The 23,920-nt window shown below is 36.9% G+C and overlaps 1 protein-coding gene across 5 annotated transcripts in view; it reads left to right on the plus strand.

Annotated features, from left to right (window-relative positions):
- ZNF385B (zinc finger protein 385B) overlaps positions 1-23,920 on the plus strand; it is a 340,310-nt gene that overhangs the window by 267,747 nt on the left and 48,643 nt on the right. For all 5 annotated transcript variants that reach the window (XR_006740467.1, XM_036421911.2, XM_036421912.2 and 2 more), the window contains one exon: positions 18,802-18,912. Coding sequence is in view for 4 of the 5 variants with exons in the window: in XM_036421911.2 (XP_036277804.1) it covers positions 18,802-18,912 (111 nt within the window). In the remaining variant the exon portion in view is untranslated. The remainder of the gene's footprint in view (positions 1-18,801; positions 18,913-23,920) is intronic.

A 23,920-nucleotide genomic window follows, 5' to 3' on the forward strand; every position in this document is an offset into this window, starting at 1 on the left:
ATTCTACAATTAGTTTTTAAAAATTCATCCATATATGACATAGGATACATGTGCCATTATTATACCCCCCTTTTTTTTTCAAATCATAAGATTGAGGAATATAATCTAATCTTCTAATTTCTTCCAGCAGGCAGCTCTGCCACTGAAAGGGGAAAAGCTAAATATTAGACAAGAGTTGGTCTCCACCCTACCATTTCCTAAACTTAACTGTGTGTGTTACTCACATGTTATTCATGTGAGACATAGTTTTTAAAGTATCCAGTAATCCTATGGCTCCTAAAGTCAGGTTGAAATACCCTCCTTTGCAGTATATTCTATAGAAGATGGTTTTTTCCTTGTCCTTCTTAATACTTGTTTTCCCTTTTTGTGGACAGTTTCTAGAGCCAGGATCTGAGTGGTATAATAGAACATACTAGTATATCTGATCACTTTTACAGGCTTAAGATCCTATCTAGTAAAGAGGGGATATGCTATTTGACCCTCACTCTGTCACAAAGATAGCAGCGCCCACAGCAAATAAAGAGGGAATATGTTACTTGACTTTCCCGCCCTCAAAGATGGTGGCACTGACAGCCAATAAGTAGGGAATGCTAATTGACTGCCCTGCCCTCAAAGACGGCAGCACCCACAGCCACAAGATGGCAGTACCCTGTCCCCTCAGTCCTGATGGGGTGGCAGGCATGTGGCCACTCCACGAGTCTTTCTCCGGAGTCCCCCAGTCCCCTTAGCCCTCCAGCCACCCAGGACTGGCTCGAGGCACAGGCAAGCCTTGGATGGTGGCTGCCCAACTGCCCAAGGCCACCCGAGACTCAGGTAACCAGGGCGGGCTGAGGCTTGCATTGCCAGCAGTGGCAGCCGCAGAGGTTAACAGGGCATCACCTTCCCCTGATCACCAGGTTGCCTCCTGTCCCTGAGTGCTACCGGACTGTGAGAGGGGCAGGCTGGGCTGAGGGATCCCCCACCTCCACTGCATAGATTTTCATACACCAAGCCTCAAGTTTATATTTAATTAGAGGTATACAGAAAGTCTCCAACAATTAAAATCATCTGTCTAGGTCTAATTTCTTTGTTTTCTTCATGTAAACACCAAACTTCCATAATATGTAAAGTGGTCCATTGCCATAATAATATAAGCCACAAAATCTCTATTTCCCAAAATGAGCTGAAGCTAATGGATGCTAAAATGACTCCTAATAGCTGCTATCACATGGCATATACTTAAGTTTTAACTTTTGAAGTACTTACCTTCTAAAGGAAATTGTGACGTTCGTTTATTTAGTCAGCTATATCCCACCTCTTCCCAAAAGCAACTTGGAGCATTATCTCTCAGAGAAGTAGTGCTGCTTGACTTGTTCCAAAGAAAGCTTCTAACAGTCCTACCTGACCTTGACTCTGCTTCATGTCATCTGAGGTAGCAGGAGCCCATGTGGAGGGGAAGGATGGTAGAGCCATCTACTTCATTGCATAGGGGGTGAGCACTGAACTCAGAGACTTCCATGTAGACTAACTTTATTTTATCTTGAAAAAAACACTTTACTCCACTTTTCCTCATTTGAAAACTATGGATGATGTAATCTATACCATTACTTCATTAAAATTTGAGTAATGTTTATGGTGAATAGAGGATGTGACTTAATAACTAGAAAATTTCTGGAATTTAATGGGGGCTTAGAAGAAAATTATAACTATATAACATATCACCATACTATTTTTAGTAATTTAAAATACCCATATAAGTGAGATATTGTTTATTTAAAAACTCTTAAAACAGCAAAACCATTTCTTATAAATGATATTAAGACATTATGGCTATTTCTATCCCTTTGAGCTCTTCTTTCTTAAGTGCCTTAAATAAACCAAGTGATGTTTATCACTGGGGCTCCTGAGGCTACTGGCTATGTGCATTGGAGCAATCCTAATTAAGTAGATGCTAGGGATATAGGTATGGCCAAGACACCGTTCTGAAATTAAGAAATTTACACTCAGTTTAAGGTAGCCATGCCTAGAACTAAGCAGGGGCTCAATTTACATTAGCCGGTTGAGACGATAGTAGGGCATTGTTAAAGATCAGTATCACCTGACTACCTGAAAGGAATGAAGAGGAGCTACAACTGAAGTTGGAGCAGGATGAGGAGAGGGTACTTTGAGTGGAGGCTGGGAATAACTGCAGTTGGTTTGGTTGGATTACATTTTTCCTTGTTTACCTTCAATGATATTTAGATTTTAAAGACAATGTATAAAGGTATTTTGAATCCATTGTCAGTGAGTCCTAAGATGTAAGGATGTTTTCTGTTATACTTTTAAAATACTGCTGATTTCCAAACATAGAACTGTTCTTCTCAAATTATGCATTAATCAAATTGACAGTTAAAAATGGCAATTTTAAAAGATATTTTAAACTTGTTATAGTAGTCAACATTTTGTGTTATCTTTTCTGTAGTGATAGTGAAAATTTATTCTAAAATTTTTTTTGGCTTTTTTACTATTACTGATCTCCCTTTACCGCTCCTCCCTCTTTTTTCCTGAATTTAAATCACCAATCATATCAGAAGTACCCACTTAACCTGTGCCCTGAACAGTGACATCTAACTCTAAATTTGATGCTTACTCAAAACAGATTAGCAGTTTTATATCCTTTTCTAAAATATTGCATAGATCTTAAGGGTATATATATATGTAGGTAAACTTTTTTTTCCCCGAATACAAGTATTAGCCCAAGTGAAACTTTAAAAATTATACCAGCGAAGATAATCGTAACTCCATAGCTATTAGGAACAGCAGAAAAATGTATCAATCTTTAGACTTCTGTGCCTTTGGGGGTGAGAGAGGAGAGGCTTAAAATAGATACTTTTAAAATCAGTACTTTCATAAAAGAACTTTCCAGAAAGGCAGCCTGTAGCACATAGCTCATCGCTCCTTGTGCAATCAGGCCCTCTATTGTCTTCTGAGAGACAGGCCTGGCCCCTTTGAAAGGTGAGTAGCTTCCGCAAAAGCACTGTGACACCATGTTCTGGGGAATCGTCATTGTGTTACAGAGCACGAGTAATGTCAGAATTGCCTGGGAATCAGTCATCACAGGAAGTTAGCAGCCATTCAAAGACTCCTTTTTGTGTCTGCTTCAGCCTCCCCGGCAATCACAGGAGATTATAGTCTCCATTTCAGCTTTCCTATCGCTGAAATGCCCTTTCTCTGCCAAGAACGTGATTGGTTTCCAGAGGTCAGCTTTTTTCTTAAATATATTTTTTGAATATATGTTTATTGATTTCAGAGAGGAAGGGAGAGAGATAGAAACATCCATGATGAGAGAAAATCATTGATCAGCTGTCTCCTGCATGCCTCTTACTGGGGATCACGCTCTGACCAGAATCTAACCGTGACCTCCTGGTTTGTAAATTGATGCTCAACCACTGAGCCATGCTGGCCAGAGCTCTGGAGGCCAGCTTTTAACCACGGCTCTGGGAGAGCACTCCCACCACAATGGTTTAATACCTGTCAACAATTGTTATTATAATATTGTTGAGGTAGGAATTTTATGATTCATGACTAATTACATGAAATCTTTTAAATTAAAATAACATAACTGGGGAGAATCCAAGAATGCTGCACAGGTAAACACCTAGCCGCAGCCACACACAACAATTTCAATAAAATACAACTAAAAAATAAAATGGACATTACCCAGAACTACAGGAAAATCAACTGACTGGAAATTCTACAACGAGAAGCAAGGAGAAGGCCAGAAGGAAGAGCGGAGGAGCTGTAAAAGCCTAAGGTACGGAGACACGCAGCGCGCAGAGAGGACGGAGCCAGAGAGGAGGGAGGCTGAATGCTTGGCTGGCGTTCCCTAGCGGGAAGGAGATAAAAGCTCCGACTGTGCTGGGCCCCAGTTCCGACTGCTCTGAACCCCAGTTCTAGGCCAGACCCCGGGAACCCAGGCTCAAGCAGAGGGAGCTGGGCTGTAAGGCAGAACCCCGGGGGAGTGGCAAAAGGAGGTCCCGGAGGCGCACATTGCGCGCAGAGAAGGGACGGTGGGCTGTGTCACGGGATTGCCCTGGCGGTAAGTAGACAGGGGCTCCAGACTGCTCTGAACGCCACCTCCAACTCCACTTCCAACTGAACTGAACCCCAATACCGGGCTCATTGGGGGAGAGCCTAGACTGTTTGGTAGCAGGCGAAAATCAAGGGCACCTTTCTCTCAGAGGTGCTTGCAGCAAGTACTGAAGGACCCTGAGACTCAGGAGCCGCATAGGGTGGCGCTGACGGAAGCCAAGGCTGTAGGCTCTACCCTGAAACCCCACCCCATCAGGGAAGCTGTGAAAATGCCCAGACGAAATAGATCACAAACTAAAGAAATGGAGGACAAAAAGTGACTGGATATAGAGTTGAAATCTACGCTTATAAGGTTTTTCAAGAATTTCCTAGAAAAGATGGATAAGACCTATGAGGATATGAAAAGGGATCAACTAGAATTAATAAGGAATCAACAAGAAATGATAAGGGATCTACAAGAAATAAAGAATACATTGTCTCAAATAAAAAATATTATACAGAGTCCTAAAAACAGAATGGAAGATCGCAAGAATCAAGTCAAAGATTTGGAACATAAAGAGCCAGAAGACACTCCTCCGCAGAAGCTAGAAGGCAAGAGAATCCAGAAAATTGAAGATAATGTAAGAAACCTCTGGGACAACTTCAAGCGAACCAACATCAGAATTATGGGGGTCCCAGAAGATGAGAGAGAGCAAGATATCAAAAACATACTGAAAGAAATAGTGACAGAAAACTTCCCCCACCTGGTGAAAGAATTAGACTTACAAGTCCAGGAAGCGCACAGAACTCCAAACAAAAGGAATCCAAAGAGGACCACACCAAGACACATCATAATTAAAATGCCAAGAGCAAAAGACAAAGAGAGAATATTAAAAGCAGCAAGAGCAAAGCAGGTAGTTACCTATAAAGGAGCACCTATACGATTGTCAGCTGATTTCTCAACAGAAACCATGCAGGCCAGACGGGAATGGCAAGAAATATTCAAGGTGATGAATAATAAGAACCTACAGCCAAAGATAATCTATCCAGCAAAGCTATCACTCAGAACCGAAGGTCAGATAAAGAGCTTCACTAATAAAAGAAAGCTAAAGGAGTTCATCACCACCAAACCAGAATTATATGAATTGCTGAAGGGGGTTCTTTCAGAAGAGAAAGTAAAGACAAAAATTATGAACAACAAATACGTAACTATCAACAAGTGAATCTAAAAACCAAGGAAATTTTTTAAAAATCTGATGAACAATATTAACTGTTGAATATAATAGAATCAGAGGTATGGAAGGGGAGTGAACTAATGATTCTTGGGGAAAAGGGGAGGGGGGTTGTGGGAAGAGACTGAACATAAACTGTGCACCTATGGATGAGGACAATGGGGGGTGGGGAAAGGGCAGAGGGTGGGGTGGGAACCTGGTGGAGGAGAGCAATGGGGGAGTGGGGAGGAACATTTGTAATAATATGAACAATAAAAAATTTATTTAAAAAAATAACAAAACTTCTCTTGTTGTTAGATATAGTTACTTGTCTAATTTTAGTAAAAGTATTAAAGGTTGGAGTTTGGGAAAGACAGAGGGGTGAATAAAAATTTCAAATGAGTATTGTGAAGACTCTAAGTGCCAAGCCTCCTGATATTCTGAATTTCAGAAGGAAACAACAGAATAATTCAGAAACATTTCTGAAAAATCTTCAGTCCTCTCTGCATCTGCATATTCTGAATAGAGTGACACATATAAGATAAAAAATGAATATAGCAAGTGGCATCATCAAGATAGGTAGATTATAAATACAAATGATTTTTGCTTCATAACATTAAAACTGTAAAAACTTTCATGAATGCTACTGAGGGATTTTGTGTTTCCTGACAACTTGCTATCTGGTTCATGCAGGTTTTTCTCTATTGCTTGATTAGGAAATCTTGATGCCATATACATGGCCAAAATGTATCTAAAATATAAGCACATTGTCTTTGTTAACCCTCATCCAAGGATAATTTTCCATTGATTTTAGAGAGAGTGGAAGGGAGGGGGAGAGACAAAGAGAAAAACATCAATGTGAGAGAAACACATTGATTGGTTGCCTCCCACATGTGCCCAGACCAGTGCTCGGGTTCAAGCCTACAACTGACATACATGCCCTTGTAATGGAACCCACAACCCTTCAGTCTGCTGTTTGAAGCTCTAACCACTGAGCAACTGGCCAGGGCAACATTTTTAACTTGATGATAACACTTGCTATATTCACTTTTTATCTTATATGTGTCTCTCTATTCAGAATATGCAGATGCAGAGAAGGCTTTATGTACATCTGAAATAAAATTTGTGGCTAAAGTAGTTTTACCCAGAAGTGACTCCATTTCCTTACAAATTCTTAAGAAAAAAAAGACAGTTCAGTTTAAAGTACTTTGGGTATGAACTATAGCTGCCTAGCACATGATGAAAATGATTATAAATCAGATAGATAAATGTATAATGCCACGGTGTACCGTTAACAGAGCCTTATTCAATAAAGCAATTATTACTGCAGAGAGCAGAGGAAAGCAATTTATTAAAGTTCTTTATTTCACTTTACAAGTATGCTATATTTTGCTGAAGAGAGTTAAATGTGTACACATATACATTCATACAAAAGGGCAATAGCGAAATGAATAAATGACATAAAATATTTTTATATTGCCTGCCCACAAAACCATTTGGACCAATTTCTAATCAAAGTCCTAAAGTGGTAAGTGTGACAGGGAGCCTGCAAGAGGAAGGAGGGCAATAGAAGCAATATGGGTATAGCTGTGACATCCTTGAATGGGAACCAGAGAAGGGGCCCAGATAAAATGCAAGATGCCCAGTCAAAATTGAATTTCAGAGAAATAAGACTATCCTATGCAATGTTGGGCATATATTTATACTTAAAAATGATTTTATTTGCAAATCTGGGACTGTAATAGGAGATGCAGGTTCTGGTCTTCGCTGAAGAGGCTCAAAAGCAGGTTATGAAAATTCTTCAAACCTGTTCCCATTTTCAAGTGAGGAAGTTGGACCAAAGTCATGCTGGTAGGTCTGGGGCCTGGCCTATCTGATTAACCAGAACTGCTTTCAGTGTTTCATTGCATTGCGCTTTTAGTAGGATCCTGTTTTGGGGTAAGGTGAAGGGAAGGTTTGGGGGACTCCAACTAAAACAAACTAAAACATAGTTGAAGATGAAACTGTTCTCTGACACTGACCCCATGTAAGGAGAGCGGATGGGGAGTAGAGCCCGAGATGCTCATGCTTGGAGCATCGCAGGTCTGGTGCCTGGCATGGAGCCTTCTCAGTCCTCAACGACCAGGTTCCTTCTCGGGGCAAGAGTGAGAAATGTGTTGTCCTCCATTTGAAGGGGGAGATACTTCATTTCTTCTTTGCTTTGCAGAATGGAGAATACTTCCCAGCAGGCCCAGGTTTGTGATTCTCACTTCTGCCTGTCTGGTGGGGATGTCTTTTCATCGCACGCCTTTTAATTTGTGTCAAGGACCCATTTTGCCTCTGTATCGGGATATATCTGATTAGTTACTGAACAGCCTTTCAAACTTAGCTTTGACAGAATGGTTTTGAAAGAATGGCAGTTAATGCATTGGGCTGTTCAGGAAGTGTGTTGATTTTTAAACCAAGAAAGCTTATTACATCCGTAATTCCTTAGAATGCCCTTGTAACATTATTTTTAGCCTGTTTACCAGAAAACAGGCAAACATATTTTTACTTCCTTAGATTTGGAAACTTAGCACCAATAACTTTTTAAAGAATAACGTTTAAAGCTACTATCCTAAGTATAGGCAAGTAATCTAGTTATGTGCATGTCATGTTTTTCTCCTAAAAAAATTAAAAATTCTATTTTAAAAAATATTTCTCAGACTTATTTTTGACAGTGAATTTTATGTTGTGGAAATTTAATCTTGGAGGCAGTTTTGGGGTTTGTTTTAAAGTCTCTATTTAAAAAAGAAACTCAACAACAGGAACAGGAAAGAACTAGGTGATTGTCTTCTAGGTCAGATATTAGTCTGTCCTTGCAAACTTCAGGATGGGTGCTTTCTTTCAATGTGCCATAGAATAATCACTAATGTGAATATATTACTTAATTCTTTTCACACCTATTGAAAAAATGTTTTTAGTCCAATAAAATGAGTTTTGTTATATTTAACCTGAGGAGTCACAGTACTAAGTAATATAAAAATTATCTTAATTTTTCTTGGTGAATCCTGCTCCTGTTCCTGTCACTCTGAATAGTGTACTTTAACTTTGTTGGTGTTCTTCTGTGGGCAGTATAGTTTATTGTCAACTATATATACCTTGGGATGTTTATTTGTTTGTTTTCAAATATTAATATACCTCATTGAGAAATACAAGCTATAAATATTTTGAGAATAGTAACTTTTCCACAGAAAAAATATTAATAGTATTTGTCATCATTTAATTTCTTCTGTGCTATTAAAACTCACTATAAAATATCTTATTAACTCTTTAAAGATTCTGGTAGTTTTTTACTTTTCTTAAAAATTTTGTAATTTTTCTCATACTGCTCCAAAAGGGCACTTAATAATTTTTTTTTATCAATGCTGTTGTTACCTTGCCTTTCACAGATGTTATAGATCTTTCATATCTATATACATCCGCTGGCCAAAAATATTTTATTTACAGGAACATCAAATCTTAATAAAATGGAAACCCTTGCAAGAACTTTTTTTGTGTCCTCATGGAAAAATACCTCTCATTCCTAATGGTTTCTAGTCATATCTAAGTATTTGCTTTTGTTCAAGAATGGAAACAAGCAAAGGAAGGCACTGGGTTTCCTTAGGAGACATAATTCATCATTACCATCTTGCTTTTTACCTACACTGCAAAGAGAAATTGCAATTGGGTTGAGGGTCATCTGCTCTCCCTTAATACATCACACCAACCAATTAGACCTTTCTAAATATATTTGTAAGCCTGAATATGGGTACATATGCAATTGAACTTCAGTTCTTTAGCTTACACACCTAATGTATGCATAGGCACATCAACACCCAAAACATTGCAGCGTGTGTGCATGTCCACGCAATGAGGTATGAATGGACCTTCAATTAAGTCTCATAACCAATGCTGACATAGCTGAAAGTCTTATTTGTTAAACTGAACTTTTTGAAACGCTCTTTGATGTGGCTTCTTAAATTACCCAGCGGCATAACTACAGCTTTGCTGCATCACCCTTGATCCCTGGCAGCACGGAAAATCACCAGGCATGTGGAGCCGGCCAAGAAAATGGAACATTTTACATTTGTACTGACCGTATTTATTACTTAAAAGAATCCACTGTCAGAGTTAGACATTCAGCTTTAGTAAAGCCCACAGGTCTAATCTTATGACAGCTCCCATTTACACAAAATAACTACTGACTGAAAAAAGAACCTAGAAAAAGTATTCCTTTTACCCAGAAGAATTTAAAAATTATCTGTCAAAAGTGTTAAACTAGTGTTCCACTGAAGAGAGGGAGGTGGTGAAAGTCCCATTCATTTGCTTTTAGCTTTTTTGCTTTTGCCATTTGGTAACTCTTTAAAGTTCTAAAAGTGCTACAAACGAAAAACATTATTTTCTTATAATAGCATCACAAAACAACTCAGATCTTAGAAAAAAACACGTACTTAGTTAAAAACCAAAAGAATTAACTCATGGTCATTTTTCTACTAAGTCCCAGGGCAATCACACTGTACGGAATCCCACCTGAAGGGTCTCCAGGTGAGATGTGTCTGGCACGTGGAGAACTTCCAGCCTGCAGATCATTTTAGTCTCCCTGTCTCCTTGGGGAGATGGAGACAGCGGTGGCTCAGAGATTCATTGGTTGTCTTAGGACTTGCTATTTGAATACAATCTTCTACAAAGGTCCCGCAGACCACCTTGAAAGCTGAAGAACATGCCCCTTACTCTACAGTTGTTATAATTGTATGCATATGGATTCTGTATGAACTGCCCTATTCATTGAATAATGTTCTTATTTTTATATGTTTAGTTTGGTTTTATATGCAAAAGTATCTGCACCCCAATTATATAAAGACAACTAAAATTTTTATGGGAATTATCCATAGTAAAATATTGTTTCATTCCCATTATCCTGTTGTAATTATTTTCCTGGTACTTACACTGTTGAAATACCTTATTATTTTAGATATGTCTCCCCAACTAGAATATTGTGTTTTTGAAGGCCATTCTCCACTCTACATGGAGCTCCTAAAGGAATACATGACAGTCTCTTAATAAATTTTTGTTAAATAAATAAATTTTCAAGAAGCATAGTTTATGTGCCCACTGAAAGTTATTTACAAAGGTGTTGGAAAGCAGCAAAACTTCCCAAGAACAGAACCAAGTTGATATGAAATACCCTCTAAAAAGGTTGCATCATTTACTATCAGAGCAATCTACAAAGAGGACATTATTTCATGACAAAACATAAATCTCTTAGCATCCCATCCTATGTTTCTTTTTATTCTACACACACACACACACACACACACACACACACACACACATGAAATTTATCAAAAACAACAACAAAAAAACACAACTGGAAATGCAGTTTAGTTTTCTTTTCAAAATAGGTCTTCAAAGTAGATCACAGTGTTTTTTCCATCCACTATTACCCATTTTGTCAATGGAACATACAACTTGTTTGATGAATCCCAGAACTTCACCTGACTATATGGAATCTGAGTGAAAGATATCAAGCTTTGTAAATCCATTTACAGAAAAAGGAGGGCAGAAAATCCTACTCTGTGCTCTCCACCGATTGTTTCAAATAAAATAAGTGTGCCAACTCCCACTTACATTTTCTACTGGGACTATTGGCCACCACTAGGGAAGCTCTGGAAAAGGATCAGGGGATCCCACTTCATTTCTCAGTAATCAGATACTATTAGTTGTCAGCCAGCCTCAAAATACTTAAAAGCCTACTACATTTTGATAAAATAGTTGTGGTGGTGGTGATGGTGGTGGTGGTGGTGGTGATGGTGGTGGTGGTGGTGGTGGTGGTGGTGGTGGTGGTGGTGGTGGTGGTGGTGGTGGTGGTGGTGGTAGTAGTACTTTGTTAGGTCTGAGACTTAAATATTGACATAAGGTAAACTATTATTTTATTAAATACTAGAGGCCCAGTGCCTGGAATTCATGCACTGGGGGGTATCCCTTAGCCCAGCCTGAACCCCCTCCAATCTGGGATCCCTCTCACAACCCGGGATTGCTGTATTACAAAGGAACCTCTCTCCTGCCTGTCTGCCTGATTTCTTCTAACCACTTCTGCCTGCCAGCCTGATAGCCCCCTAACTGCTCCCCTGCCAGCCTGATTGATACCTAATTGCCTTCCTCTGCCAGCCTGATCATCCTGAACTGCCCTCCCCTGCCAGCCTGGTCACCCCCAACTGCCCTCCCTCCCCTGCAGGCCTGGTCACCCCCAACTGCCCTCCCTCCCCTGCAGGCCTGGTCACCCCCAACTGCCCTCCCCTGCCAGCCTGGTCGCCTCCAACTGCCCTCCCCTGCTGGCCTGGTTGCCCCTAACTGATTTCCCCTGCTGGCCTATCACCCACAACTGCCCTCCCCTGCTGGCCATCTTGCGGTGGTCATCTTGTGATGACATGGGGATGGCCATCTTGTGTGAGGGTGTGATGGTCAATTTGCGTATTACTTCTTTATTATATAGGATGTGTTGTATTAGTTTAGTCTTTATGCCAGTTAGGAATGGCTGGTTAACTTTTTATTAGAATAATCGTATTCCAGTAGAATGGAGAAATATTTGATTTTGTTTGCAAGGCACAGGCAGTATGTGGTTTTAGCAATGAGCTGGGGATTCATGGGGGAAGTACATCTCCAAACATTTGGGTTTTGGCTGAATCAACAGTTTGTGTAAAGAGTGACATGCCATTTGTCTTCCTTTCAACGACAAGGATGGTTTCAGGGGGGACCCTGTTCGGGGGCCCTGGGTGGGAGAAGCAGTGGCAGTGTGGCAAATCACAGCTTTTACACATTCCAGATGCAAAAATGCAGGACTCGCAGTAGCGTGCAGTCCCCCTGTAATGTTCTATGTGGTTTATTTTGTTGAGCCTTCTGATTTGAAATCCAAAGCAGTATAAAGTGGTGTGGCTGAGCAAATGTCACCAAGGATATGCAGTTGTTTATATTTTTTGAGACTTGAGAAAAAAATTGTCTTTATGATAGTTGTGTTCATTTTATTTCTATTTAAGTTTTCAAGGACGTGAGAACAGTAAGACAGTAATATAAAAGCATGTGGTCAGAGTATTTAAATATAAAAGGCAAAGCCTTTTTGTGAAGTAACTTCAGAGAAATGTTGCTCTTCCATGACGTAGCTATCACTTTTACATGTGTCACTTCACAAATATTTGAAGTTCTAATGAGAACCCATTAGCATGTTCTTTTCTATAAATCCAGTATTGAAAAAAGGAAGGGGTGGAAAATTGTCATTTGTTTTGTACTGCTGTAATTGTATAATACCTCAGTTACAAAATAACGATGCTTTACCAAAATTCCAGAAAGCCCTAAATCACCAGGGTTTATTACATGAGTTCTTCTTTGTAGAAAACCAGGACAGGTGCAAAATATGATGGTCAACTGCTATGTATAATCTCCAAGTATTTCCAGAAAGTTCTCTCTCTCTCTGTTTGTGTGCACACACATGTGTGTGTGTAAACCCAACAGTTACATTGGGGGAAGAGGACTGAACAGCTCCTTCTTTATTTATGGCTTTCCTCAAGTTGCACAAGGAGAAATTAGTTTATCCTAAGAAGGACATAAATAGCTCAAAAAGAGAAGCCAAAACGCTTTTCCAGGAAACCTCTATTTAGGCACCACGTCGGCCTTATATGTAGTTGGACTGTGCAGCTGCCTTCCGGGCTCCAAAAATTCTAGTTACAGTCGTCCTTTTGTCGCAAATCTCACACCGTATGGGAGTGCCGTGCACGATACCCATCGTCCCTGCTCAGTGTTTCTTAGGGAACATGCTGAGGAGAGACTCCTGCCTGAATCTGAATCCTGGCTTCAGGCCCACAAACTTGAGGGAGACAAGTTACTAAACCCCTCAAAGCCTCAGATGCCTCATTTGTAAAAGGAGGATAATAATGGTATCTCCCTTGTGATGGTGGAGACTACCCAGATAATCCCTGAGGATACTTTCTGGCACTTAGGAAGAGCTCTAGAAAGCTAAGCTGCTGTTATGATAGTGTTTAATAGTATTATTACACAACTTGAGGAGGAATTAAAAGGCAAATATCCCTGGTAGGATAACACACTTCTGTCACTCTTAAAGGGAGGACCCTGAGTGCCTAAAGTTGAAAAATCAGAAAAGGGGAGAAAGCTCACAGTAGTGGGGAGAGAGCAGAGGAGAAAAACTTCTATGTACATCCTTGTGCGACTTTTTTTTTTTTTTCTAAGTGGTCCCTTCTTTTCCCACCTTCAAATTTAATAGAGTTTATACTATTTTGTTCACTTTTCTATTTTTATAATTAGGTCCTTTCTATTGTTTGACTCATCCTACCCCATCTAGTCTGGGATAGCATCAGAAACATATTAGGCTTCCAGAAATGTTTGTCGGATGATTGATTTTTACATTTTAAAAGCCAAAAACCTGTTATCTACTCCTGTTTAGTAGAAAAGCTAGTACTGCTGACTATAATCTATAATAACCAAAGTATAATATGCTAATTAGACCAGACATCCTTCTGGGCAACCTTCTGAATGAAGCCAGGGCTGTGAGTGCCAAGGCAGCAGTTGCAGCAAGAAGGGGCCATGGCAGAGGAGGCGGCTGTGGTGGTGGTGGGGGCCGAGGCCCTTGCATAAATTTCATGCCTAGGGCATCTAGTTGTACAGTAAGTGCTTGCCAATGATTTTTAGAACACTGGTTAAAGTACGTGGCTAAATTTCAGATGACATTTCCCCATCTTTAAGAATAATATGAGTATCCAGCCATTTCAGCACATTAAGAAAGCCTTGTACGATTCCTGAGCATTCCTTTTTGCTTTTTAATTGGGTTCAATTTACCCCAATACCCAGTCCCACTTGATAGCTAGTGAAATCATAAGACTCTTACAACAATACAACTCAAACTTCAGGCCTCTTGAAAATTATTGGGGTCGTTGAAAAGCTTGGAATTCAGTTTTTAGTCTAGACAGCATTGCTAGATGAAGCTTCATCTAGCAATGCTGTCTAGACTCTAGAGATCATCTATTAGGAAGTCTTTAGTTTTGTAGCCCCTCCCTCAGTTTCTCACCCCTCCCATAGAGCTTGCCTTGCCCTTAGTGGCGTGCTGCAGTGTTTTCGCTGTAGCTGGGTTTTATTGGAGCTGCATATTTGTACTATATGATTGCTCACACTGTGCAGACATACATTACTTTTTTGGTACACTCAGTGAAAGTCATGACCTTTTAAAAAAAATCACACACATTTATGGTTCCATAATCTGGTGACTACACCAAAGATAACTATTTGTTCTTATTTTGATACTGAAAATAGAATAGATAGCATGGTAAGGTCAGCTTCATTAATTTCCTTTTTATAATAGTTAAATTTTCCTTACATAGCCTCCAGTTATCTCCTTGATACTTGGCAACAGCCATAACCCCATTTTTCATTTTTATTACCTACCAGTTAATTGCACTAATAGATTTTGCTTTTATTTCTACATGATTTTTATTAGACAAAGTGGCAAATGTTAACACTTGCTGCTTTTTTGTTGTTGTTGTTGTTTGTTTGTTTGTTTGTTAGTAAGCATTTCAGGCTTTTAAAGCAGAGATTAACAAAGAAAATAGATTTTTTAAATGTTTATATAAATTTGCTTCTAGTCTCAAAAGTGCAGATTACTTCTAACTTTTACTCTTTTAGAAAAGAATGGGCTTATTTGGGACCAATAAACTGTGTCAAGTAAGGAATACTAGTAACTATTGATAGAACTATATGGTAAACGAGGGGTTTTCCTTTTTCCTTAAAAAAAAAAAGTGTTTTCAGCACTATTTATCAATTAATCTCAATATTCTCAATCCACAGACCGCTTTCTTGTGAAATGTGAACTAACATGAGCTAATTTAATTTGAGTATTTAAGAAAGAATTTGTTCATTTAAAAGTGATATAAACATTTTAATAATGATGTTAGAAGGCACTTGCTCATTTTTAATAATTAAATGTCTATTCAATCTTTAAAAAACAAGTTTGTCATATAATTACTATACTTCTAATAATTTTCCTGAATATTCTATATATGAAATCATAGATATAGATATAGATATAGATAGATATATAGTTTGATGACACTAAGTTGAATCACTTACATGTATCACATTTTAGGATTTAAGAGAATGTTTTAGTTCATCTTGATTGTTTTATTCATCCTAAAAATTGGTGATTGAATAAAATTATGACCATTGATTTAGCTATGCATATCTCATTATGAGAACTTACATTGTACTAATGGAAGGAAAATTTAAGTTAGTATAAGTTTACATCATAATTATTTTCATCTAACTTTTGGAATATTATAAAGAATAAGAAAGTAATCAGATTTTGATGACTTTATACTTTTAAAAAGGAGAGAGAGAAATCTAAAAACATTTTCTATGTTCTTGACAAGTCTGGAACTCACTGAAATTTCTCAGGTATTTATAATTATGACATCAGATGAAAAATATACAAAATATAATCAAAACCATTTCAATTTCAAGGTATCAAATGATTTGGCAAATGGAGCAATCTTTTTTCTCCCACTTCAAGTTTTCTTTCAATTAAATCATGTCCCCAATTGATGAATAAGAAATATAAGTATAGAATTCTGTGATAAGCAGCAGAGATTTAGGCAGGGAAAAAACAAGTGGGTCTTCTCCTGAAATACTACCTACAAGAAAATAGAGAATCAAGTGGAAAATGGAAACTATCTCCTCCAAGTGGCAAACATGAAGGATGAAATTTTTATGACAAGGTGATGAGGGACAGGTTAAAAGGGCTATGTTTATTTAATTGATTTTATAGGTACAAGTAGGATTATGTATATAAAGTACAGAAGCTAATTCTGGTTAGAGTTTCTTGAAGGAACTGCCTTAGTTAGCTTATCAGGGAGTAGGTGGCTGGGAACACATCTGCCTTTGTATTTGGATATATCCTGTTATAAAGTGTATATATATATATATATATATATATATATATATATATATATGTATGTATATATGTGTGTATGTATATGTATATATATAATACTAATATATGTGTATATGTATTGTGTGTATATATACACTAATATATGTATATGTGTATATGTATTATATTATAGTATATATTAATTTCAGACAAAATATATATTGACGAGAGAAAATCATTGATCAGCTGCCTTCTGCATGCCACAACTGAGGATTGAGCTTGCAACCCAGGCATATACCCTGACAGGGAATTGAACCGGGACCTCCTGTTTCATAGTTCAACGTTCAGCCACTGAGCCATGTCAGCCGGGCATGCCTTTGTATCTGGAGTGCTCAGCCACAATTCACCTATCAGGGCAGAGAGCTTGGGAATATAAATGGAAAATTGTAGGTTAATGCACAAATATGAGATTGGAGTAAAATAAATTTGCACTAGGAATTATTTTTTTAATTATGTAGGTTGATAATTTCAGAAATATAAAGGGGATGTTTATATTCAAGGGTCATGTTGGAGCTGTCAGCAAATATCTTGGTTTACTAAGAATTTAGAGCTAGATTTTTGCAGCCATATCTTTTGTCTGTGTTTCTATATTATGGTATGGGAATAACTAGGCTATGTACATTTATTTCATATGATGAAAGTTTTCATTTTTAATGTTGAGTAATAGAAAACCATGTACATTAAAACTATGGTTTCATAATTATTACTACATTTTTTAAAGTCTATTTTACTTTGATTTAAAGAAAAAGACATGAATAATAATAACACAATAGTATATAGATATAGCAAAGGTAATGAAAGTGGCATGTGAAAACTAGTGTTTGAGAATATTCATATAGTTTTATTCCATGTAGTTTACACATCACCAAATGAATTTTTTAGAGCCTGAGAACAGAAAGTATCTCAATAAAATGCTTTCATTTTTTAACTTTGCAAAACAGTGTAGTTTTTATTCTGTCAACATACGTATGCCATTTTATTTTCCTGTCCAAACTAATTTTCTATTTCTGGTAACAATCAGAAAGTATAGTTTCATGTTTTACAAATGGATAGATGAAACATAAGTGTACGCACTTGTGAGTAAGCTAAGAAAGTGTACATTGAGATTTCAATGCCCATGGATGCTTGTTTTTTATTCTTACTAAATAAAATTTAATATAATCAGTTTTTGCCTTGAACTAATCAAATCCTCAGATTTCCCAGTAATTCTATTTTCCACTTAGTAGTTAAGCATAATCCTATTGACACTTTTTTTCTTTTACTTTTTAAATTATTATACATAAAATGGACTTTAGGGGAGTGTGTATAGCTCTATGAATGTGAACACATGTATAAATTGTGTGATGACCACTACACGCAGGCTACAGGATCGTTCCATTACTCCAGAGAACTCCCCTCTTTGAAATTGTAAGTGTCCTGAACTGCATAACTGTTTTTATATTAGCAATGCAGTCTGTCATCTCACTTAAACTTGTAGCAAAAAAAAATAGGCTACTTTACTATTCAATAATTCTGTAATCCGTTGTTCTTTCTAATGCACGGAAGTTTTTCTAGTTGCTAATTTTACATTTAGTGGATTTATACTCCTGATCTGGGATAGTCTTCATTTCTCCTCCCTCCCAAATATCATCAACTAATCCAACCCTAAGCTCTAACCTCAGGAGATTTCCTAGATGATGGTGTGTCAGTTTGTGTTGCATCTGTTTATTAGCAATGCTTTGTTTATCATCTGCATTGTTTTTTGAACTGCCAGTTGTCCAATGTTAATGCTGGAGATTATTATCTGGCATACATAAGAGAATCACTGCTGTGTGTCTCTTTTTATAGGCTCTGCAAATAGTGTTTGTTTTTTGCTTTCTCCATGTGTTTTTGTAGCTGTGTGCCATATATTTGCTGGTTAAGTACTTTCATCACTTTATGTTTTTCTGAATGTATATGGTATATGCAAACAAAGGGAGGCAAGTCACACATTGTAAGTCAAAAAACTTGCTCAATATGTAAATAAGGGTTGCATATTAACCAATCTGTTATGTGCATTTCCATTTCGAATGAGTTTTATCTGTAGTATATGAAAAGTAATAAGTTATTTTAAAATAAACATTTTCTGGGCTGTGAGACAAGCCTGGAATCTATGACTTTGTCATAAATCAAAATTTAAGAAACTGACATATATCTGTAATAATTGCATTGAGGCCATTTCAGACTATCATGAGTATTATGATATCACTTCATATAGGGAAAATATTAACAAGTTAATTTTAGCTTTGACCTTTGGATTTTAAATATTCTTGTTTTATTATTCTTTTAAAGTTTTTCAAAACTTCTTATGATGCATATGATTTCTAGGAATGTTGGATTCTCCTTTGATTTGTGCTATGATTTCAAACCAGTTTATTATTTTTTGGTTTTATTCAATCCCTGGAAACAGTACATTACTATTGAATGGGAGTCTTTATAATCCTTGTTTGGGAATGAAGATAAAGCCTTAAGAAATAATACAGCTATTATTACTTGCTCACACTTTTTTCTATCCTTTGAAGTTATAAAATGATTATTTTATCATTTGCTCTTCAGATGGATCCTGTGCAAAAAGCAGTTATTAACCACACGTTTGGAGTGTCCATTCCCCCAAAGAAGAAACAAGTTATTTCTTGTAACGTCTGCCAGCTTCGCTTTAATTCGGATGTGAGTATCTCCTTTGTCCTGCTCTCTGCAGTCTGTCAAGCTGGAAGTTTGATTGTTCTGGATACTTACATCTCTTCATATGTACATACTGTCCAGCAGCCACTCCTCTTGGTGGCCCACTTACTTCAGTGCCAGGTTTTCCAGGGATTTGGATTCAACACTAGAAACTTGAGCAATTGGGGGCCTAATATAAAAATAAAAATAAAATCAAGGCTTTCTGTAGATAATCAATCCCTTCTATACCATTTTATACTTAACCTCACCAATTGTGTTTACTTTTTTAAAATAGTTAAATAGCAGAAAACATGTTTTAAAGTTTAAAATGCAATGAAAGTATGAAAAAATGTAATAAATTCTAAAGAAAATCAGTTATTACTCTTGCTACCAAGTGTTGTATATTTCATGTGTGTGTGACAAATCATAAATACCCAAGAAAATAATTTACTATATAATTTCTACAATATGTTCTCAGACATGAAAATATAGAAAAAGGTTAGTAAGTTATTTCATGTAGCCAGTTTAATTATCCTGCTAAAGAAGGATAACAAGAAAAAGGTACAAATTAATATTTTATGAAAGTTGATTTTCAAATTAGACATAAAATAACATGAAATCAAAATAAATAATATTAGAATGTTTATAATAAAACCAATTACCAAATAAAGCCAATGACCAATGCAAATTCAAATCTGGAGATTCAATATCATAGGTGATATTTCTTGAGTTACTCCACCCCAGAAGTCATTTTGCAAAACATTGTTATAGGATTTATATTTATTGGAAATACTAAAATAATAAATACTCTATATACTATTGTATAGTTGCACTTATATAACTTTCTGAAATAGAAAACTATGGGGACAGAAATCAGATCAGTAGGGACTGATGGCAGGGCTAGGGAATTGAATACAAAGGGCATGAAAGGAATTAGGGAGTATATCTTAATTGCTATGGTGATTATACAACTGTTTTTGTTTCTCAAAACTCATAAAACTTAATACCTAAACAGGAATTATACTGTCTGTAAAGTATAATTCAGTAAACCTGACTGAGAAAAAAAATCAATATGATGGGAAAAATGAAATATGTTGTAAATAGAAGACTAATTAATTATAGATACATAACTACTGGAGATATATTAAAATACAATATTACTATTAGATTTAAACTGTAATAATTAAAACAGTTTTGCAAGAAAAGACAGAACAATGAATACTGAAATAGATCCAAGTATATTTAACAGCTTTGCATAGATATTTTACAAATGTCTATAGTCACATAGGGAAATTAAAGTATCTGTAACATTATGAATATAAAATTAAAATGTTCACTATTTAACTGACTCCTTACAAAAGTCCCACCTGAAGACATGCTTCATATTCAGTCCTAGTATCCCCAGTGCAGCAATGCTATATATTGAAAACATCTGATAATACAATGCAATAGATTGCAAAGTGAATCCACATAAATATTGCAAAAGAGGCAGATTTCCATGAAGTCTATGAATGTCATGTTAAAGAACTGCTCAATACAAAGCCACTGACAACTGAGGATATTAGAAAAGGTAACTTGATAAGAGAAAAATAACAAGGTTGATGACAGACTCTTCAAAACAAAAAAATTGACTATCAAGTGAATAATAGTGGCTTTGGGCAATTATGAGTGTCTTCAATTAAAAAATAATAATGACATATTTACATGGTTCAAAAAGTAAAATTAATTTTAAGACATACACTGAAAAATCTTGTTCCATCGCATTCCCCATCCTCCCATGTTCCATGCTGTTCCTGTCTATCTGTAACAACTTTAATATTTCTTATATATGTTTCCTGGGTCTGAAAACCAAGAAAGAAAGAAAACCAGGTATGAATATATTCTCTTATTTCATCCCTTTTCTACTTGAAAGGTAGTGTACTTTTGTTTGCCTTGCATTTTTTACATAAAGATATATCCTGGAAAAATTTCCCCTATCAAAACATAGAGAGCTTTCTCACAGTTTTCACACAGATATGCTAAGGCAAAGATATTTACATCCTCATCTCTGGAACCTTTACTATGTATGTTACTAAATATGTCAGAGGGGAATTAAAATAATAAATAAAATTAAGGTGCCAATCAGTTGACCATAAAATATTTTATCCTGGATTATCCTGTGGGCTCAAGGGTCCTTAAATGTAGAAAAGGGAAGCAAAAGAAAGGTTGGAGTGATATGATGTGAGGACAACTCTACTGGCCATTGTGGGCTTTGAAGGTGAAAGAATGGGCTGCAAACCAAGGAATGTGGGCAGCCTTTAGGTCCCCTAGAACCTCCAAGGGAACACTGTTCCTCAGAATTATCAAGATAATAAATGTGTGTTGTTTTAAACCAGTAAGTTTGGGATAATTTGCTGATACAACAGCAATAGAAAACTAATATAGGAGTCTACATGTGGATGTTCCAGTTTATTTAACTAGTCCCTTATTGGTGGGCATTTAAGTCATTTCCAGTCTTTTGGAATTACATAAATTTTCATAGTCAACAAATGTCAGAGGTAGGACGTAAATTCAGGTCTCTTGCTTCTAAATCCACAGCTTTTTCTATTTTATTATGTTGCCTCACATATTAACTTTGCTTGTTTTCTTTGCACTTATCGAGCTCATATATATATATATATATATATATATATATATATATATATATGATTGATTTTTTTTACAGAGAGGAAGGGAGAGAGATAGAGAGCTAGAAATGTCGATGAGAGAGATACATCGACCAGCTGCCTCTTGCACACCCCCTACCGGGGATGTGCCCACAGCCAATGTACATGCCCTTGACAGGAATCGAACCTGGGACCTTTCAGTCCACAGATAAACGCTCTACCGCAGAGCCAAACCAGTTTCAGCTTGAGCTTTTATTTTATGCCAAGTACCATACTATTTTCCAGAAACCAGCATCAAATTTATTAATAGCATGAATAAAAGCATCTAAGGTTTAACCTGATCAGATCCTCCCAGAAATTGTTCCAGATCTTCAGCTCTGTGTTTTTATACTCCATACATAGAAAGGCCACATGGTATAGAACAGTAGATTAAGAGTATTTTAATGTGATTTAAGGTTTAAGATTTGACTTGAAAAATCACTTCACCCTGTGGGCCTCGATTTCCTCTTGTATGATATCACTAAAATAGACGACTTGATCTTCAGAAGGATGTTTCCAGTTCCATGATTAAAAATCATTTCCATGCCGAAACCGGTTTGGCTCAGTGGATAGAGCGTTGGCCTATGGACTGAAAGGTCCCAGGTTTGATTCCGGTCAAGGGCATGTACATTAGTTGCGGGCACATCCCTGGTGGGGGGGTTGTGCAGGAGGCAGCTGGTCGATGTGTCTCTCTCATCGATGTTTCTAGCTCTCTAGCTCTCTCCCTTCCTCTCTGTGAAAAATCAATAAAATATATATTTTTTTTAAATCATTTCCATGGCATTTCTGTTAGAAGAACAGGGTATAAACACCCTCGTTTTATGGGTGGGACAGTTAAGACCAAAAAAGAATGACTGAAAATTTTGGTTTTTGTTTGTGTCATGGGTTGGCTGAGGGAGGTGGGGATGAGGGCCAGTCTTCTTTCTACGCCTCAGAATTGCTTTGGGAGTAGGTACACCTTTGTCTTTGTATTCATTAACAGAGACATGGACGAATGCACATGCGTGAGCATGTGACCACCCCCTTCCTTGTCTCCACTCAAAATTTCTGTTGATAATAGAGAAAGAAATAAAATTTCTGAGTCACACTTAGACTCTGGGTGGTAACATCACATAACCTGGATGGCAAATTCACAAGTATCACACATACACGTTCTCTGTGTTTAGTAATGGTGCTGTAATCTGCATAACTGGGCTCTGAAACTGAGCATTTTTTATTTGGGGGAGAGTTTATTATTTTATAATTACTCTATTTACATTTTAATGTAAGAATTAAGAAGATGCTCATCCTTATTTTCTTTAATAACATTTCTAAATCAGCCGGAGACTGAATTGCCTTCATTCTTCAGTGTAGAAAATATGGTTATGGGACAATCTGGAAGGCAGATTTGCACAGTAAACAGACTGCATTCTGCATTTTCCCATTACCCATATAAAATGTACCAGGGCAGGATCCATGCATTAAAATTCAATGTGACCTAGTTTAAGGGTCCCATAGTAGCCCCCTTTGTCCAGTTTTTATCATCTCAGTAGCACTCCACTGTTGGGAAGCACAAGGCTACAGCTTTATTTACACAATATAGGGTTATGCAAATGAGCAAGCATTAATCACAAGCATTTCCTAAATGAACTTTTACAAATTAATACCATTAACTTTGCCAGGGGGCAAGAAATTGCATTCCAGAAATAATAAGTCTTTCCAACGGAGTCCCAGACATTGGCACAAATGTGTACAGCTCCGAATCCCTGGTTTCCTCTAGACAGCCCCCCCTTCCCCCCAACATGGCTTAAGCTGGCACGGAGTGAGGTTGTCCTAAGCCTAAATGGACCTTTCTAATGAATGAATGAGTGTACTGCAACTGTAGTATGGTCATAAATTGATAAGCCTAAATCTTAATCTTTACCCTTTAGCTGGAGGTAAGCCTTTCCAGGAAAATAGTTCTATACTTTTTCAGTAGTTATTTTTAAATAAGACTCAAAATTATTAGGGGTGTTTTTTGTCTTTCATACAAAAATACTTGAAACTAGTCCCTAATATAGACTTCTAAAATATTTTTGAAGCTAATATTTGTTTTTTTGGCTAGGTTGTAAGTTGGGAATAATTTTTCCAAATAATTTCTAATTTGCATATAATTCCAATTCCTTGGAGAATAGTAGCAGAAGGATAAAGGAAACTCATCCCTTATATAGATTCTTACACAAAATCAAGGCAATTTGACTCTTTTAAATGTTTGAAAACAGAGATGATTTATTATTATTATTATTATTATTATTATTATTATTGCTGCAAACAGTTAATTATAAATACCCTTAATACATGACTGGATCCTT

Source organism: Pipistrellus kuhlii, unplaced genomic scaffold (assembly GCF_014108245.1).
Source record: "Pipistrellus kuhlii isolate mPipKuh1 unplaced genomic scaffold, mPipKuh1.p scaffold_m20_p_7, whole genome shotgun sequence".
NCBI classification, from domain to species: Eukaryota; Metazoa; Chordata; class Mammalia; order Chiroptera; family Vespertilionidae; genus Pipistrellus; species Pipistrellus kuhlii.